The sequence below is a fragment of the Larus michahellis genome, chromosome 11, assembly GCF_964199755.1.
Source record: "Larus michahellis chromosome 11, bLarMic1.1, whole genome shotgun sequence".
NCBI classification, from domain to species: Eukaryota; Metazoa; Chordata; class Aves; order Charadriiformes; family Laridae; genus Larus; species Larus michahellis.
In genome coordinates this window covers 4496012-4515688 of record NC_133906.1, presented here as the reverse complement: position 1 = coordinate 4515688, position 19677 = coordinate 4496012, and the positions used below count along the sequence as shown (strand labels likewise).

Here is a 19677-nt window from a genome sequence, read left to right as displayed (position 1 = left end):
GAATGCTTGCGTATTAAGATAAAAAGGTGGCTCACTGAGCTTTGGGTTTGTGCATGTACCTGGTACTTGGTTGGCCACTTGATGTTCCCTGCGGTGTTTTTAGCAGCCAAGTGCCTATTTTGTGAATATTGCCATAACAGGGAATGGGACTCAATGCCTAATTGGCAGCTGGATTATTGTATTCCCCTTACACAGGCCAGTCTCAGGCTTTGTGGGACACAGTGTGCTGCAGCTCCAGCATCTCTACCCTTTTTCTGCAAAGGGAAAAGAATTTTGGGGTCTTCCGTTACCACTGGCTGCAAAAATTCCCTTTACCAAGCCGGTTCTGTGTGTGCGAGGTGCCTTAACACATTACATTCACATCCATATACTACTTTTCAAATGACATTGACTCTTTTTGGTGCAGTTGCCACAGTGCAGCGGTGGTGTCTTGCTTCTCAGCCTTCTCTGTGGCCTGATGGCTCTGGCAAATATTCCTCAGGGTTTCCTGCTTCAAACCATCTTGAAGTTTCTTATGTATGGATTTTATAAATTTGAAAGGCGAGAGTTACTTGGCACAATGTTCAAACAGATTTCATGGGGTAATAGATGGTTTTCATTACTGAAATGTGAGCTTTTTCATCCTCAGGCATTACTGTAATGACATCCTGAGAACAAAAGGTTGCAGTTCTCGATTCCTCCGCGTGCAGCCTCCTCCCGGCTGTGTCAGATGCTCTTCCTCTGAGCGCTGTGGCTCTGCAGCCTGGTTTCAGGACTGACCCCCATCCCTCTTCCCCTCCCAGATGGATGCTGTTATTAAATTCTTCAAGTTTTTCTGTTTCCCTATCACTAAACCCCATCTTTTATTGACAGTTTCCTTGTTGAAACCTCGTGTTTTGCGAAGTAGCACAGCAGTTTCCTATTCTCGCTTCCTGGCCTCTGCTCAGCTCCATCCCTTCACCAGATGGGTTCGTGTCACAGTTGTTCGCAACCTTCCTTTTTATTTTGGCACACAAATGCCAGCAGTCTTTTCTGATCATCTCCTGGCTCTCTCACCTTCTGCCTAGCTGAAGTTTCTTGTCATCACCTTTACAGGGTTCAGCACAGTGTCCTGCTGCCCATCTGTCGGCGTTCGCTCCCTCCCGCTGGCAGCAGTGTGGCAGGATGACCCCCCTTGGTGCTCCTGCAGCATCCCTCTTTTCCTGCCATTGGGCATTTCTCCATGCCACCCTTCGGGCAAGTGCTTTGCCCAGGTTTCATCTCTTTCCTGTTCTTTCAAATTTGTATCTGGAAACAGTCTCCCCCTGTTTACAGAGGAAATACTCCAGACAAAGATATAAACCAGAATCTACCTCATGTTTTGTTGAAGTTGTCACTAGAAATGTGAAGTATTCTGTTCCTGAGCTCTCAGCTATCTGTTTTTGAGTGTGACATCCTTAGGGCAAACATTAGGTCTGCTCTGTGGAGTTCTGCCCAGTTTTGTTACTATAAAAAAGAAGAACCAGCATACAATAATGTAGTTTTATTTTCAGCTCTCACTATGCTGTCTCATATAGGCAGAACAATACCTTGGTCTTTTTTCTTTTTATTTCCTTGAAGTACACAAATGGTCTGTCCATGCCTACCTATGTGCAGCTGCAGTAGGGATCTGTTTTGGCATTTGCAAGAAGAGAGGCCAGAGCAGGGACATCTGATCTCAATTTCAGGAGATCGGGACTTCACTACTTGCTCTGAACAATAGAACGGAAAATACCAGTTCCATTCTCTGCTCTCCTTCTGGGGATGTTAAAGAGGAGGAGCACCCCTTATTGCTCAGACCTGGATGCCTGGCTTTTTGTTCCCTGTTCGGTGGCATTAAATGGCCATTGCATTTATTTTATTTGTTTTTGCATAGCTGTATTTGCTTTAGGCTGGAAAGCAAGTGGCTTTCCAGCACTTTGATATTGTAAGTGCCTTATTTACATGAAAACCTAGATGTTGCCAAAGCTTTAAACCTCATCTATTCCATCTGATTTCTCAGCATTATTATTGACTGGCTTTCATATCATGAAAAATATATTTCCATCAAAATGGAAGGGAGGAACCTCTAGCTTTTGAGATCTGGCAAAGTTTAGCTAGCAGGAGAATTTGCTTTGGGCCTGTAGGGGTGCAGTAATGAATCTTTTAATAGTTCCTGTTCTGCTATCTTGTCCTTACCGAGAGCAAAAAGATTTCTTTGAAAACATTCATGTTTATTATAATGGCTTGCGAGTGAAGAAAAAGGATGAAATTAGGCTCTTGTGTGTTGTTGCTTTTTTGGAAGAAACATTTCCAAAAAATAGGTGCTGGAAAAAAAAAAACCCATATGTGGTGAATTCTGACTTTGTGAAAATCTAGAATAGGAAGGCCAGTATGTCCTTACATTGATAAAAAGGTAAATAATGGCCCACAAAAACCCCTAAACAATTTTTACAGGTATAGACCAGATGACAGGCCTCATCTTGTTCTCTCTGTGATCAAGCTGTTTCCAGTGGCAGAGCAGATCGTCCTATGTTGCTTCAATTTATCCCTGTAGGTCTGTGCAGTGGCTGTGCGTGTTTCTTTGGTGGGTGGACTTTTCTTAGCTGTCTTCCTGCTTTGCACTGGGACAATTTCAATAAGTTAATAATAGATACTTGTAGTAAACAAACACACCTTAAACGTATTGGTTAATGTAATTGAAACCTTAGTAGTCTAATGAAAGAATTATTTTTATTTTTAATAATAGCAGAGAAATAAAGCAAAATGGTGACTACTACTGCAAGAGAAATGGTGCGCTCGTGTTTCTCCTGCTTCTCAAAGTCCTGCAGGTGCGGTCTGGGGGGGCTGCACTATGGAGGCTCGTCAGCATGTGGTCGTGAAGGTGATGATTTCTTCCTCTTCTCTTACAATGTCCAGCTGGAGCTATTTTTATTCATTTCCTACCATGTTGTTGCCCCCTGGCTTCCTTAGTTGGTCTGTGCCTGTGTGGAGTGCTGCTGCCTGGAGCCTCAGCATGGAGGCAGCCTGAAGGATGAGTCTTTCAGTGATGCTGGGGAAATGTCTGGAGTGCTCCAGCATGGTGGGGTAGATGAGCTCTCTGTAACTCCTTACCCCCAAGCAAGCAGTGACTCCAACAATTGGGCAGGTTGTAGCTCAGAAAGGCTCCTGCCAGGTCTCCTGTGGAGCCTTGGGCTTAGGGTCAGGCAAAGCACTTGGCAGAGGATGTTCTGGCACAGACAGCTGAGGACAGCAACTGGTTAAAAATTTGCTAAGCAACAGAAACTCTCATTTCATTCTCTTAGAAAAGGAACATTTTCCTTCTTGCTTTTGATTATTATGTTTTCCCTCTAGATAGCCAAGTCTCAGCATCTCATGAACTGCTTTAAAAATCAGAGAGCTGGTAGAGAGGGTGAGAGCCTGTGTGCAGCTCTTCTGGTGCATAGGCAGCTTCTGCAAAGGGGCTGCCATATCACTGCCTGTGCAATCGATGCAAAATTCACGTCTCCGGCTCCCCCCGGCTGCCATCCCTCAGGGAGGAATCCATGTCCAGAGTATTGCAGGAGCAACTGTGTTTGTGCTGCTGGGGGGACCCAGCTTGTTGCCATGGCTGGAGGCGGTTTTGTGCCAGAGCATTGAGTCACAATTGGGCCAGTGACAGTGGGTCCCAATTATGAACATCTGACCAGGCTACAGTTGAGTGGACACAGCTGAAAGCAGGAGTCTGGGCATTTCTGATGCTCATGTGGCATTGTCCCAGCACCCAGTCTGCTACTTGTGTGCTCTCAGTTGCTCATGGGAAGGACTGGCTTTACAGTCGGCCTCAAGAAAAACAGTAGCTGCTCAGGTGAACAGAAAGTCACCTCTGCCTTGAAGTGAAGCACTCCATGTTGGGTAAATGTAAAAGGCTTCCCTGAAACAAGTGCTAGTTACTGGAGTATGAACAACAAAATTCCGTTAGTCTTAAAATACCCAGAAGGGAAAAGGAATCAGTCACTTCCATGTTTATTTAGGCTTTTTAAAGCAGAACCTACCTGGAACCACTCAAAGCTGATAGACACAGAGTGAATGACAAGGGCTTGCTATAAACAGGCAGTTTTCAGGTTTTATTTGTGTTCCTATTATGCAAATGCTCATTGCTGTACATTAGGAGACCAAAAAAAAAAAAAAAAGAGAATGAATTTCATCAGTACCCTAAGTTTTAAAATCTGGGTATGTCTGAGGCTAATCCTACAGATCGACGTTGTCAGCTTTGCCTTGCAGGAGGGGATGGCTGATAAACCCAAGGTTACATCCCTAGATACTGTGCTTAGGGAGGGTGTTTTCTCCTGGCAACGGTCCACATTTCTTCATGATGAAAAATACAGCCTCCCCCTCTACTTTCCTGTATATTCACACAAAAATACCAGAAATGTGTAGTTCAGGATAGATATAACTCAAGTGTGGTCTGGCTCCGTTCTGTACCAGTTGTGGTCTTTAGTGGGAAGAGGACCTGATCCTGCATCAGGGAGCAGAACTGTACCAACCCCTGTTACCATGCTCCCAGAGATTTCCATCCTGTTCCAATATCAGCTAGCTGGTGATACAACTCCCTAATTGAAGATACTGTATTTGCTTTTATTAAAAATAATGGACAGCTTAGGCTGACCAAACCTTCTGGCTACATCCAGCAAATAAGCACCTACATCACTGCCAGTGTCTGTCTACTTTGCTCTGATGTTTCAAAGTCGCACAGATGCTTGTTAAAAGCAATAGTATGGAGTTAAGAGGCGGAAAGAAATCAGGAAGAGGGTCAGTGAATAGTATTAGGTTATGGTTTTGTTAGTCAGTAGACAGAATTTATTATGATATGGTATATAGTAGTGGTAAAAAGATGGAATGGGATTTAATCGCTGGCAGACAGCAATCATGGATTAGTGGTGGCCCGTGGGGACACATCAGCCCTGTCGATCTAGCTTGGGAGATCAGTACCCAGAATTGAGTGCTTGCCTATGTATGTACACAGCGAGCAGAGGCATAGCCTGATGGGCACTTTTTGTGTGTTGCCGTACCCGTGCATGCCTAGCGTGTGTCTGCCCATCACCTGCATGAAGCACTCTCGGCCCTTTCCCATGGAGGCTCTCCCCTCCTTAGCAGTGACTGCTGGGATGGTCACACAAGTCACCTGCTGGGTGAACTTTTTTGTGGGACAGTGGGTGGGTTTACGCTTGGCACAGGCATCATGAAGTGGTACATACCTTCAGCTGTGCAAGCAAATCCTTGAGAACTGTGTGAATAATGCCGCAAGAGAGCCCCATGGTGCGCATCTGGGGTTTCTCATTGCCCTGGGAAGAGAGCAGTGGCTGGGCTCTGGAGCTCTGTGAGTCAATACCAGGGGCTGCAGCCAGGTTCAGCACAATACGGTGTCTCCTTTCCCCGAGGTACTTTGGATCCTCTGAGAGCAGCTCTTACCCAGGATGGTGGCTTAGGTACCCACACAGCTCTGAACTGTGTGTTCACCATCACGGTCAGAACTCAGTCTTCATTTTTCTTCTAAAGGAAATACTCTGAAAAATATTCAGCTCCTCAGATAGAGGGTGGCCATCAGCACTTGTTATGTCTCAAGTATTATCTCTTAGGTTGATAAATTTGGATGGTCATCTTTGGGGAATGAGAATTCCAGCCTGCTGGGGCAAATACCCCAATTCATTAGTGTTTACAATGCTTCAGTTCCTCTGAGGTCTTCATTTTCAGTTGTGAGAGAAAGCAGCTGCTTTTGAACTGGTGATCTGGGATTCTGTGCTCATCTGCCCAGGCACAGACATGGTCCCTCCTCATGTCCCCGTGCTTGTATATTTGAGTCATGCAGACAAAAATGCACGTAACTGTTTATCCCCGTGATTTCATAGGGATCTGTCAATACTGGTTTCCAGCCAAGACAAATCTTTTTTTTTTTTCCCAAGTTTCTAATAAGACTGAATATTCCCATTTGCCCCCTGCCTTCATATACCATCCTGTTTCAACTAAACAACAGTGCACCATCAGCGGTGCAATTTTGCTTTCCTAAATTACTTTTTTTTTTCTAGGGTGTCTCACCATATGGGCAGCCTAATCTGTTGCTCCCAGGCCAACTGCTTTCTGCATGGCCAGGATCCAACCGATGTCAGGAGGAATCCTGAAGCCAGCGACTTTCTAGGTGCTTTTTGCTGAAAGGAGGTTGTAGCGAGGTGGGTGTCAGTCTCTTTTCCCAAGTAACAGGTGATAGGATGAGAGGAAATGGCCTCAAGTCATGAGGGGGAGGTTTAGATTGGCTATTAGGAAGAACTTCTTCACCAAAAGGGTTATCAAGAATTGGAACAGGCTGCCCAGGAATGTGGTGGAGTCACCATCCCTGGAGGCATTTAAAAGACATGTAGATGTGGTGCTGAGGGACATGGTTTAGTGGTGGACTTGGCAGTGCTAGGTTTACAGTTGGACTCGACGTTAAAGGTCTTTTTCAACCTAAATGATTCTATGATAATCTGTGTAGGTCTTTGGAACCATTTACTTTGGAGCTTTTAGGCGTATAACACTGTTTTTCCCAGTGCATGAGTCAACTGACGTGTGGCTTTGTGAGCGGACGATGTGACAGGAGCTGCGGGTCATTGACTTTTGCTAGCAACAACTTTGCCTACATTGAAGAGGTTTCCCTTTTTGACATCTTGGAGACATCATGCCTGGGAGCAGAGAACAGGGGAGCACAGCGTGCCAATGGCAGCTGTTGCTTTTGGTGGTAGGATGCTTTTAGCTGTCCTGATGCCAATAGAGGACTCCAGAGATGGCACCAAGATGACCTGCTGCGGGGAGGCAGAACCACCGCAGCCCTCACCCACTGGTGAAGGTCCGATACAGGGGTGACCGCTCAGTTGCAGAAGTACAGCTGCTGCCCCAAGACCCATGGAGGCTCAGTCATGGCATCCGTGTCCAGTAAGGGCAGTTGATGTACCACTGAGGTGGCAAAGGGAGTGCAAACCCAGCCTGTTGGACAGGAGTCCCACCATCTCTCTTTGCTCCCTGTTTGCATGAGAAATTACATATCCAGGTACGTCTGTACCTGCTGGTTTCTCATCTTGGCAACCATGGTGTGAGGCAGCCACCATTACGTGAGGGCACATCTACCGTGGCCTCTGGTCACCTTCCAGCCTTGTTGTGTGCAATCAAGAGCAGTGATTTTCCACACGCATATTGTAGCCTAATATTTCAATGTGTAAACACAAATAAAATATTCATAAAATAAATATAAATATTTAAATAAAAAAGACGTTAAGAATCTCAGAGAGCTTTTCAATGCCTTGTAGAGATCACGTTAGTCTGAGGGACCCCCATGTGGATCTGGGTGGCTGGAGAAGCCTGCTAGCCAGCCCATGGGCTGCAGGATCACAGCTGTGAGCCAGCCTGGGGGAGCAGTATGGGGGGCAGAGGTGTTGCACAAGCCAGGACGGGGTCCCCCGCGATGACAACACTGTGGGCCCCAAGTCCTGGGAACTTTTCACCTGCCTGCAAAGTGATACATTTCAGTTCAGGATTTTGGCATCTAAACAGGACCTTATCTCAGGTGTTGCTCAGAAGTTGTTTAATTGTTTTATTTTGAGTTGTAAAACAAGAAGGAAAAAAAAAAAAGGAGGAGGAATAAAAGGCATTTTCTGTAATGTCTTTTGTGACTAGCAACTAATTGAAAGCTCTTTGCTGGTATACACAAGGGAAGCAAATACACCTGTGCATGCAAAGGCAGCATTGCTGGCAGCGGCTGAGCAGAAGGTAACACGCGGCTTTACCTCCAGGGACACCGATGCTGTGCAGCTTCTGATCCTGGGGGCTCAGGGATCTGTGTTTGATGAAATCTTTACTGCAAAGTTAGAGGAAAGCTGGGGAAACCTGTTGAGACAAGGTTCTTTTGGTCTCTGGTGTAGGAATGATTTTCTTCAGACAAATACAACGTTTGCACAGATGCTGCCTTAATCTCAGTTACCCTGTGCAAATAGAAAATTAATTCTGGTTCCGACGGCCGCCTCAGTATATTTAACTCTTTCTCTACTTGAGCACTTGCTATTTCACCTTCTGAGAAAAGATAACAAGAGGCGTAACTGATTTTTTTGAAATATGAAAGAACTGTAAAAAATGCCAGGATTTTTCTACCTCCTTTGAGCCAACAGACATTTGCAGAATTTTGTTTCAATGGTTTGTTGGTTTAATGTCTTAAAAAGGATATGTACATACATACTTTGCAGAAAAATAAGTTATTAACAACTGTCTTGCACATGCTTCTGGTGCATGAGAAAGGATGTGCAGGAAAAGGATTGTGGTGAAATTTTCTGGCTTCCCCTGTTGCACTTACTTATTTTTCCCCTGACTTTTCTGCTTGAGAAGACTGTTAGACATTGCAGCTTTCTACCTTTCTGGCAGACTCTTAATTAGCAGGAGCGTGCAGTCCGCACAGCTGGGGCTTTGATGCCTCGCTCACTATCGGTTCCCACTCAGAAGATATCCATTCATTCCGAATTGGTACCCAGCCCAAAGCCCGGGCTTCCCCCCCGAGACCCTCAGCGTGTCTACAGGACTCCAGTTTAGTATTCACTGGAAGAGATGCGCCGATGCTCCCTCGCTAGACCTACAGGCTGCTGGTTGGAGCCATAAGGGAACGGGAGGAAGAATTAGCCTGTGTGTTTATGTGGCTGTGCTCCAGTAAATATTTTGATGCATCTGCTGCCAGCTCTGGTCTGAGGGAATCTACCTAGCATTTAAATTTTGATGGGGAGCTGTTTTGAATAATAACAGTGCAGCCGGCTGTGAGTCAGTGCATGTGTGTTGACTTAAAAAAAAAAAAAACCTCAAAGCTTAACGCTTGCTGAACGCTGAGCTGCAGTGCTTTGCTTTTTCCCTCCTCCTTTCTTCTTTTCTTTCTTCTCTTGACTTCCTCGGTTTTGTTTTGTTCTTGGGGGCATTTCACATAGATTTTGTTCACTGGTGGTGGGGGGGGGTGGGGTAAGAAGAATAAAAACAAACCCAAAACCAAACCAGCCAAAATAAATCGTCCCTAAAAACTCACAAGTAGCTTTTGCAATGGGTGCTGTAATGGGTACGTTCTCTTCTCTACAAACGAAACAAAGAAGACCATCAAAAGGTAAGACCTCCTGTTTTGCTTTTCCTGCCCCTTCTGTATATTTGCTAGGAGAGAAATTTGTGTTAGGAAGGGAGGAGAAAATGAACGTGTGCCACTTGCAAGTAACCCAGCAATGTTTATGTGAGGTGTAATTTGCAGAGGAGAGTGGGATGTGAGGTGGTGGAGGGAACGTGTGGGCATGAGGAAATGGCTGTGGAGGGGCTTGGGGGGTGAAAATCATCTGAAATATTGTAATCCTTCGTACAGGCATGTATGAGGAGGAGAAACTCAGTGGCTCCATATGCAGAGCACTTGCAGAAGAGACCTGTTTATTTCCAAATCCCATGCTTTATAAACCCTTTGAGAAGGGAATAAAATGTAGACGCACAGCAAATTCTTCTCAATACCTTGTGGTTTCTTTCTCAGAAAGTATTGTTGGAGTCAGTGTTGCATATTCAGTAATCCAGCACCAAGTGTGCAGTTCTAATGATGTGTGTTTTATAAAGATTATCAAGAGGGGGAAAAATTAGGATCTTTTCACAGAGAAGGAGAGGAGAGAGAAGCTCATAAGAAAGTAAGCAGCAATCCCAGGGATTTTAATCCTTAAATCCATAAATATTGTCTGAGAGATGCTGATTTTTCAGGAGGTCAGGTTTGTGTAGTGTTTGCTTGAGCTTTGCTCAATTTCCTTCAGGGTTAATTCAAAAATTCCACGGTGCTGCTGAGCAGAAAGTTGAAAGCACTGTCAGGGGCATGTCCATACCATACAGAATGAGTATTGTTTAGAAACCAGAAAGAAAGACTGTAACTTCGGCAAGTCTTTCTGCTATTTGGAAATACTCCCTGACAGAACCTCTGCATTTAACAGTCTCTCGGTGTGTCTAGGGTAGGTCTCTATTTCCACTGGATCTGTCGCTCAGTTCTTATGTATACTTTTGAATTGCAAGTTGGTATGGATTTTCTAGCAATTTCAATTACAATTGTCTTGGCAAATATCAAACATCAAGCAATCGTGCTAAAGAGAAATGGGGAAGGGCTGTGCAGGGAATTTGGTTGTGGCAAGTTTGTCAGCAAGTGTAAAATTCTGTGCTCCTGATACAAGACAGGTAGGGTAGGGTAAAATTTTATATTAGAGTATTTACAGTTCACCGCTTTATTATAGTTTATTATAATGCAACCATAATTTACAGTCATCTGGGATGTATATGATATTATTTATACTGTAAGCATAACTGTATAATTGGTTAAGCCCTGAGTGACACCTGAAGCTGTGAGAGTTGTGTTCAGGCACTGTGAAGTACACGAGAGCCGAACACGGTATGCTGGGCATGGTGGCTGCTGTGACACTTAGGGGTGTCTTATCCACCTGCCAAAGACCTGGGAGCTGGATCTGATTCCCACTAAACGTAGATAATTTTGGGCTGAATGTATCTATTCTCTACTACTTTGTTGTCTTGTGATTGGCTCAGCTCTCTAGTGGATGGAAGAAATTGCTTTTTGTTGGAGTTCTCAAGCAGTAAAATTCCAGCATCTGGTCACACATTTGAACATTTACAGTGGGATTCAATCTTGCTGGTGCCTGCTGGCAGTGGTTGTTCGGCTATATTTATCAAAACTTGTGTTCCCAGAGTTATCTCCTCTTGGCTCTGATGTGTTATCCATGTGCTGTTGCCGGTTAGTAAAGCACCCGGTTGGAGAGAGCAAGTTGGAAGAAATTCCTTTAATTTTCTTGGCTATTTTCAAAGCCAGGGCAGAATTTCTCACCTTTTAGTCACTATTTACCTGGCAGGAAAGAGCATTACAGAATAACGCTGCTGGTTTTGGCTGACTTCAGCCAGTTGCAGATGTTCCTCTAGAGTGATGCCCAGAGGATCCCGCAGATCTCCAAACAGGAGTGGCGGAGGCATGTTTGCCTCACATGCCTCTGGGCTGCTTGGTGTGTTTTACACTGCACTTCACCTTCTCAACAATGAAACACTAATATGTGCTGGGTTTGAATGCAATCCGAAAATTTTCTTTGTCTGTGAGATAGTTGGTAGCAGTCAATCACCACTATGTGATGGATTCCTTAGTGTTTCCCACTTGTTCCCTCAGCATCTCCTCCAGCTCTTGACCATCCTGGTGGCCTCTGCTGGACCATGTTCTATTTTATCCACGTGTGTCTTGTACTGGGGAGCCCAAAACTGGCTACGACACTCTGGATGTGTTCGCACAAGTGCCGAGCAGAAGGGATGGATCACTGGTCCCAGTGCTGGCTGTGTTGGTGATGCAGTTTGCTGTGGGGATTGCCTTCTCTGCCACAGGGCACCTGCAAATGATGCCTGGGTGTAACTGTTCCGTTTGATATCACTGCATCTACCTTTTATTGAGTATAAAGTGTTTATTATCTATTTTATTATTAGATTATCGTCTACTGTTATTTATTATTTATTGCATTTATCTGTGTGTTTATTTGAATATTTCAGGATTTATGTAGGAGTGAAATACTGCTGCTAAAATAATGACTTGAAGAAATAGTTATAGCAGGGCTAGATCCACACCTCTGCAAATACACGGTCATCTTGGTAAATGTGTGCTCTTCCAAGCAGTTTGAAGACAATTTGTACAGCCTTTTCTAGCTAAGCAGCTCACACGTGTATCTAAAGCTACATATCTTTGGTGTAATAAAATAAAAGCAAAAACCATGCATGAATAGTTTTAAGAACAGGTAAAAGAAACAGGTCATGTCTAACTAAAGTGAAGAGTTTCCAGAGATGGGTTAATGTCAGTAAACACGTGGTGGATCCTGGCAGAGTGGGCTCAAGTGGCCTGTGCTCAACCCTTCCAGCTTCAGTGCATTATAAGGCTCTGCTTGTGCTGTTCCCGCTCGCACCCAGCTCGTGGCCAGGTCTGGGGCACTGGCAATGGGACTGGTGGCTGGTTCGGTAATTCCATCTGCGAGCTGCAAAGCTGGGAGGGTATACTGTAGCACTGTTCAAGAGTACAAGATTTAATTCCTTGTTTTAATGAAAATGGGGAGCCTGAATCAATAAAGGCAGGAGTAACACAGAAATTGCCTTAAAGCTGAGGGCAGTGGTCCATCAAGTGCAAGACCTTTTCTCTGGGAGTGGACAGTGTTGTGGGTTTGTAGGGGAGGAGTGGAGATAATTCATTTGGCTTGAATGTGAAAAGTTAATCCAACATAATTGGGCATTTTGTCTAGACAGGTTATGAGCCATGTGTCCTGTCCTGTGGGATAAAGATTTCTACTTCTTATATTTGCAATCCCATCAGTAAAGCTGCAGAAGCTTTCCCTGTTCACTGGAGTGTCTCCGGATAGTCTCTGAGATTTGTGCTGTTTGCATCAGTAGTGGCTCAGGGCAGTGACACAGATTATTTGTCCATTTCATTAGAAATTATTTCCTCTGATCTCCTCATTGGATGGCATTTTAACTTCATTCACTGTTGGGATTCTTCTTGTCTGCCTTTTCCAGCATTCTGAGTTGGCCTAGTAAAAGAAAATATTCGCTTGTGTCTCAGACAAGCAAAGCTGCACAGCGTTCCTGAGGTCCTGGTGGAGCCTGGCTGAGGTCCTGGGGGACAAGCTGACCATACGCCAGCAATGTTGTCCCCACAGCAAGGGCAGCCAGCAGCCTCCCGGGCTGCATTAGGCAGAGTATCTCCATCACGTTGAGGGAGGTGATGCTTCTCCTCTGCCCAGCACTGGTGAGATCCTGGGGAGGAAGAATGTCAGGCACCAATATAGGTTAGGAGTGGACCTGCTGGAAAGCAGCTCTGAAGAAAAGGATCTGAGGGTCTTGGCAGACAGTAAATTATCCATGAGCCAGCAATGTGCCCTTGTCACCAAGGCCAACGGAATTCTGGGCTGCATAGGGAAGAGTGTGGCCAGCAGGTCAAGGGAGGTCATTGTCCCCCTCTACTCTGCACTGGGTGAGGCCACAGCTGGAATACTGTGTCCAGTTCTGGGCTCCCCAGTTCAAGAGAGACAGGGAACTACTGGAGAGAGTCCACCGTACGGCAACAAAGATGATTGAGGGACTGGAGCATCTCCCTTATGAGGAAAGGCTGAGAGAGCTGGGACTCTTTAGCCTGGAGAAGAGAAGGCTGAGGGGAGACCTTATTAACGATTACAAGTATCTAAAGGGTGGGTTGAAGGAGGATGGAGCCAGACTCTTTCCAGTGGTTCCCAGTAACAGGATGAGAGGTAACAGGCACAAGCTGGAACATAGGAAGTTCCGATCAAATATGAGAAGAAACTTCTTTATGGTGAGGGTGACAGAGCACCGGAACAGGCTGCCCAGGGAGGGTGTGGAGTCCCCTTCTCTGGAGATTTTCAAGACCCGCCTGGATGCAGCCCTGAGGGATGTGCTCTGGGCAATCCTGCTTTAGCAGGGGAGTTGGACTAGATGATCTCTAGAGGTCCATTCCAACTCTGAAAATTCCGTGATCCACAGTGCCATGTCAGGTGCTGGGTTCCCCAGTACAGGAGAGATGGGGACTTCCTGGACTGAGTCCACTAAGGGGCCACGAGGAATATTAAACAATTCAAGTATCTGATCTACAGGGAGAGGCTGAGAGCTGGGACTGTTCAGCCTGCAGCAGAGAAGGCTCAGGAGGATCTTACCAGCGTGTGTAAATACCTGATGGGGGGGAGCAGAGGTGACGGAGATAAGCTTTTCCCAGTGGTGCCCAATGACAGGACAAGTGGCAATAGGCACAAATTGAAATACAAGAAATTCCACTTAAATATAAGAAAAAAAAAATACCATGACGGTGACTGAACACTGGAACAGGCTGCCCAGAGGGACAGTGGAGTCTCCATCCTTGGAGATACTCAAATTCCAGCTGGACACAGTGCTGAGCAACCTGCTGTAGTTAACCCTGCCTTGAGGAGGAGGCTGGATGAGACAATCTTCCGAGGTCCCTTCCAACCTCATCCACCCTCTGGCTCTTTAAAAACCCAAAACATGTAAGGACTTGGGGGTACTGGGAACAGGAAAAAACGTTGAGAGTTCAGTATGGACCACGAAGCTGAGAGAAGTGCTTGGTCCTCTTTTAGTATGTTAACAGTTAGTGCTTAGATACAAGATTAAGATGCGCTTGAGAATTTCGTGTTGCTTGTATGTCCTCCAGCAAACATAAGCAATAAAACGATAAATGAGTTAGGGAAAAAAAAAAACAAAACCACAACACTAAAAGGCAGAGGGACAACATAGCAGATAATGCACACACAAATGCATCTCTGGTTTCAACTCGCTGCAGAAATAGAGATTTTTTTTTTTTCATGTGTTTTTGCACTCTGCAGCCAATCATGACCAAATTTGTGGCTAGAATCAGCCATTTCCATATTCGTCATGGAAACGTTCGGATTAGCAGATTGCTAAAGCAGGGGGAATTTCTTGTTTTGACTGCTTCCTGCACCTCTGTGTTAGTGTGCAGTGGGGATGGTTACACTGCCATTTGTCAGCAAATTCAATTACAGTAAAAAAGGAAAATTGAGGAATAAGGGATTAGCTATGTTTTGCTCTTTCTTTTCTCTACACCCCCCTCCCCCCAGTGAAAGTGAAATAACTCAAATATTTCTCAATATCTGAATCGTGTTGGCCTCAGAGCTCCAAGCCCCAGCTCTTACCCTGGGTGCACCAGCAGAAAGCAACACCACTTTCAGTTGGGGATCCAAGTCTGTTGAATGTGAGAAACTGTATTTTGAGCTAAGGCCACCCAAACCTAAAATATCAAGAGGAGCCTGGCACAGTTGCTTAATTTTGCAAGAGCTAACAGCAGGAATTCACTTTGCACAAAATGTAAGTTGCCCCATTTTTATAGTGACCAATTTCTAGACTTTGTTTTGAAGGAAGGTTTGTTTTGAAATGGCTTTTTGTCCAAAACCATCAGATTTTGTGTCTGATTAGCTGTATTTTCAAGTGTTTGACTTACCAGGAAACCACTCAACATTGCTTGACTCGTCAGCCTTCATAAGAATATCTGACTGGCCTGAGCTCCTAAGATTGCTGGCCATGGCTGTGCCCTTTCAGTTCCCTGCGCTGGAACAACCTGCTTCACTGCTCAAAAGGAGAAGTAGCAGCTCAGTAGTATTTCAAGGAATCAGTCCTGTTCAGCCCTAGACCTACGGCTGCAGAATGGAGATGATAGATTTGGGCAGGGGAGCAGCCCTGGTATTCACTTTTCCCAGTACTTATCATTACAAAATAACTTTTTGTAGGCTGTTTATGGCAGCTTTATTCTCAATCAGCCTTTGAAATTCATCCAGCAGAAGTGACAGACTTACCTTTATCCCTCAAAAATCTGTTCAGGTTTGGCAGAAAGAAAAGCTTTGAAAGTTGCCCTTCTCTTTCTTCTGCTCCTCAAAGAAACTTGACAGCTTGCCCCTGTTGTGGAATGAATGTGTGTGTCCTGAAGACTCTGACCGTACAGCCTTGTGTCCTAAGTATTTTTTTAAAAGAGAGAAGATCTCAGTTCGCCACCCACTTTCCTTCTAGCGCAAGGACAGCATCCTGCCCTCTGGTTGGAGACCTGCGCCTGCAGGCGCTTGAGTGAATGGAAGAAATGGTGATTTGGTTTCTGCTGGCTGTGCCCAAGAGCCGATACACAATCCTGACATCTCATTTTCTCTCCCTAGTCTTTTCTGATCATCATCTGATAACAGTCTGGCAGGTCAGGTACGTGGTCAGCTGCCTGCACGGAAAACCGAGGGTTTGACAGGCAGTTTTTTTCTAGGGAATTGTCTTTGCAGTAGGTGTACAAAACAGCACTCAGCAACAAAACTGTTTGATGTAAGCACTCAATCAGAAGCAATTTAGAAAAACTGTGATGACCAGTAAGTGTTCGTCAGAATATGCTGCTTTGTGTGAAACGCTTCAGTTTCTCCAAAGGACAAAGAGGTGCACGGGAGGCTGCTCGGCGTTGCAGTAGCCAAACATGCCAGCCATATGGCTGGGATATGCCTGCGATGGGTGGCACAGACGCGAGGGAGCTCTTGGCACCCCACTTTCCCCTGTCCTCAGCAACCCTGTGCCAGAGCTCACGTGGGTGTGGGGTTTGCTTAGAGGTAGGTAGGACTAATGGACTTGTGGCTGCTTCTATTCCCCGCTCCCCCATTTTTCAGCCAAAATTTCTTTAGCTCTTAACGCAGTTGCTAGCTCTAAATTTCTTCCCTTGCCTTGTTTCCTACTTGCTTCCCTATAAATACAACTCCTGGCAGCAAGGTAGAGTGATCTCAAATAGCTGGTTCTAAGACTGGATAGCACTGATTAAATTAAAATAAGCTATGTGTGTCCCTGATTGCTTCCTACAGCCATACAGCGTCTGCCTAAATACTGCAGTCGGACCCAGCTTGGAGGTTTGGCATAAAGAAAAACGGATGGAGGAAAGTACACTATAATAGCGTGTTATATGTTATGTTGCATTAGCATACGTGTGTGCTTATTTCCTGCCCTGGGTACGGGTACTGTGTGCCACTCAAATTGCAGCGCATCCACGCAGAGCCATGAAATCACACCACAAAAGAGGCGATTAGAGACTTCAGCTTTGCATGCCAGTAGGCTGCAGTGCTCTGAAGTTTCTTTTTGTTCCACAATAATCCAAAAGGGTAAAAAAGAAAATATTTTCTAACTTTTAACTTCCAGCCTTGGTAATCTTCCAACCTTTATCATTGTCAGCTTTCCCAGTGTGAATTGCTGGATATTTCATGTTTGGAACGGGCACTAGGAAGCACCTGGATTTTTGCAACTGAAAATATTTACCGTTGTAGATGTGAAAAGGTTGGAACGTAATACTTAGCAGAGATTTTTCTCAATTCCTACCTTTACAGTGGTTAATGTCACCAAAGAAGTAAACAGGAGTCAGTTAGGGTTGTACAAATTTTTTGAGGAAAAACTTAGCTATAAAAAAGCAGACCTAGGTCAACCAAAGCAAGTTATAAACTCATGCTGATTTTTGTCAAATATGATGGGAAAAGTACAAATGTTTTATTTCTCCACTTATAAACCTACAATCAAAATGTTTATTTTGGTATTTATTTAAGCTTTATTAAAAATCCTAAAGACTTATCGGTTTTTCAAAAATTAAGTGATTTTTCTTTTTTTAGTTGAAAATTAATCAAAATTGGTTTTAATTGCATTTATTCACCAAAACTTTCCAAACATTTTATTGGCTTGTAATTTTATTGTAGTCTTAGATGCAAATAGAGAAGTGTAACTGCTAAAGTACTTCCTCCATTGCAGCGGGGGACAGCCCTGGGTATTTATGTCAAGTGCCATGTTTCTTATTCAAAATCATTACCTAGAGAACTGAATGGCAGTGATGCAGAAAGTTTGGGTACCTGCTCACGGTCTGTGAGTCATGTCGCTGCTCACGGCATGTCTGTTTGCAAGGTAAGAAACTTCTGCATTTCTCTCTGAGAGGTGTTTCCCAGCAGGTGCAGGATGCTGTAGGCACCCTGTATCCTCCCCTGCAGGACGGTACCGAAATGCATGGCAGGGGTCTTAGCAACTGGGAAACGCAGGTTAGTAGCTCTAACCTGCTCTATTGGTACTACAGCAGCATTTCTAACTAAAATATATTTAGGGTTCCAAGCAAGGTATTTAAGCTTTCCCCTTTTATTTGTTCTGAGAGACGCCAGGGGGAAGGGCTGCAATCGTGATTGTAACATGGATTGTACTTAAAAAATCAAAAATGATTAAAAGTGTAAGCTGTATCCACATTTTCAAAATAGGTGAGTCAAAAATGAAGGAAGCTGTGCCCAGATATTGCCACTCTGTGTTTGTGGCTGTCACTGTGGGGTGATGTCTCTGGCCCAGACTGAAAATGATAGTGAGAGTGGTCAGTTAATTTCTAACCGTGTTCAGGAAGACGGGGATGTAAGTCGTGCTGCCGCTGCTTGGCATTGGGAGGGAACGGTGGGGCTTGTCTGAAGAGTTTAAACCACCCACAGCAGACATGAGGGGAGGCTCAGAGGCAGTAAGCGTGGCTGGCGGGGAGGCAGGGAAGGACCGTGTGCCACGGACAGACACAGGACAGCGGAGCTGCCCTGGATGCTGAGCTCCTACCTGTGGCAGGCTGAGGGAGGTAGCCCAGGAAGGAGGGGAGCTGGCCCGGCTGCGGTGCGGGCAAGTTTTAAGGAGGACATGAACTGGGTAACAGAGCCATCCTTTCCTGGCAGAGCTTAGCCACATCTGTTTGGCTTTCCTCAATTCAAACATTACTTTCTTGACATATTCAACAACTGCAGCTCTTCACACACAGCAGTGTTTGCTTTTCTCTTGCTTAACGAAAACCCTTCTCCCCCCGTGCTCGTTCTGTGGGTGGCTGATTCAGAGGTGCCCAGAATTTCCATAGATGGCCACAGCTAGGGTCTCTGAAAGCCAATGGGTGAGCGCAGGACATTTTGTATCGTGGCTGAGAACAGCTAATGGAGAATGTGATTGTGAGGATACGTGTTGTGCTGCTGGAGGCAGGTTTCTAGGAAACCCGAGGGACGCCTGCATTGTTTTGTTTCAAGGGTCCTTGGTGGAAAAGGGAGAGTGTCACCTCGGAACGGGGGAACCGAACGACAGTGTGCCAGAGATCAGTACTGAACATCAGGGGCTTTTAGTGCTCTGACAAAATAAATGTTTCTGCCCGTCGAATTTATATGCGGGAAAATATGGATGTTCACAAGATGTAGTCAGCTAGGGCACAGTTCCAGAAGCGGAGTTTGTGTGTTTTGACAACAGTTCTAACTTTGCCTGCCTGCAGCTTGGGGCCGAGCTCCCAGGTATGCTTTCCCAGGCTGCTGTCGCTTCCTTCTAGTGAGAGATGCTACACATCAGCCCTATAGATTTTTTTTTTTTTTATTATCAGCTGAAAGCTCAGGCAAGACCCCTGATTTCACACATCAAACTGCATGAGTTGAGGCTTGCTCTCCGTAGGGTATGCACGCAGCCCTGGGAAGGAAATCGCCATTAGCTCCTTGACTGCAAAATGTTGGGAGCCAACATGGCATCTGCAGGGAAGGACAATTTCCCTTAAGAAAACTGTTTCATCCCATGCAGGTGAACCCTGTGATGCAGTGGGGGAGCATCAGCAACCATTTGCACTCTTAATCCTTACAGTTCAAGGGACTTGCACATTGCTGTCCGAACTGGGAGCAGCGCATGGAAAGAGAAAATGGGAAGCAGGAAACTTTCATGTCAGTGCAGGGAGGATTGCTGCCTGCTAATCCTAATAAACCAGAGTAATTGAATTGGCACACTAGTTTACATGCTTCGCTGGGGGAGTCAGATGTGACCCCAAACTGTGATACTGGCGCCCCAGGAATTGAAAGCATGTCCTTGTGGGGATCTGAATCCCTGTAACACAGCGTTTGTTTTTATCTAATATTTTAACACGTGAGCTCACAGAAGGTCTAGTTTGCAGTCCTGTGCATACAGAATTAGCTAGGCTACAGGCATCTAGACAAAGAGCTGCATTAGGAAAATCCTTCCTGGGTAGACGTTTGTATGTACTGAATGATGGACAAAGGCAAGCGGGAGCAGTTCTGCAAAGGAAATCTGGTCCCACAAGGTCCATTCCTGCTTGTGTAG

At 45.2% G+C, this 19677-nt stretch overlaps 1 protein-coding gene across 4 annotated transcripts in view; it reads left to right on the top strand.

Annotated features, from left to right (window-relative positions):
* The window catches only part of KCNIP1 (potassium voltage-gated channel interacting protein 1), a 508397-nt gene that overhangs the window by 220773 nt on the left and 267947 nt on the right, over window positions 1–19677 (top strand). Inside the window, exon 1 of one of the 4 annotated variants that reach the window (XM_074603592.1) lies at window positions 8338–9115. The exons of the other annotated variants lie outside the window; for them this stretch is intronic. Within the exon in view, the coding sequence (XP_074459693.1) occupies window positions 9055–9115 (61 nt within the window). The 5' untranslated portion in view covers window positions 8338–9054. Of the gene's footprint in view, window positions 1–8337; window positions 9116–19677 lie in introns of those variants that run through there. 4 annotated transcript variants of the gene reach the window in all.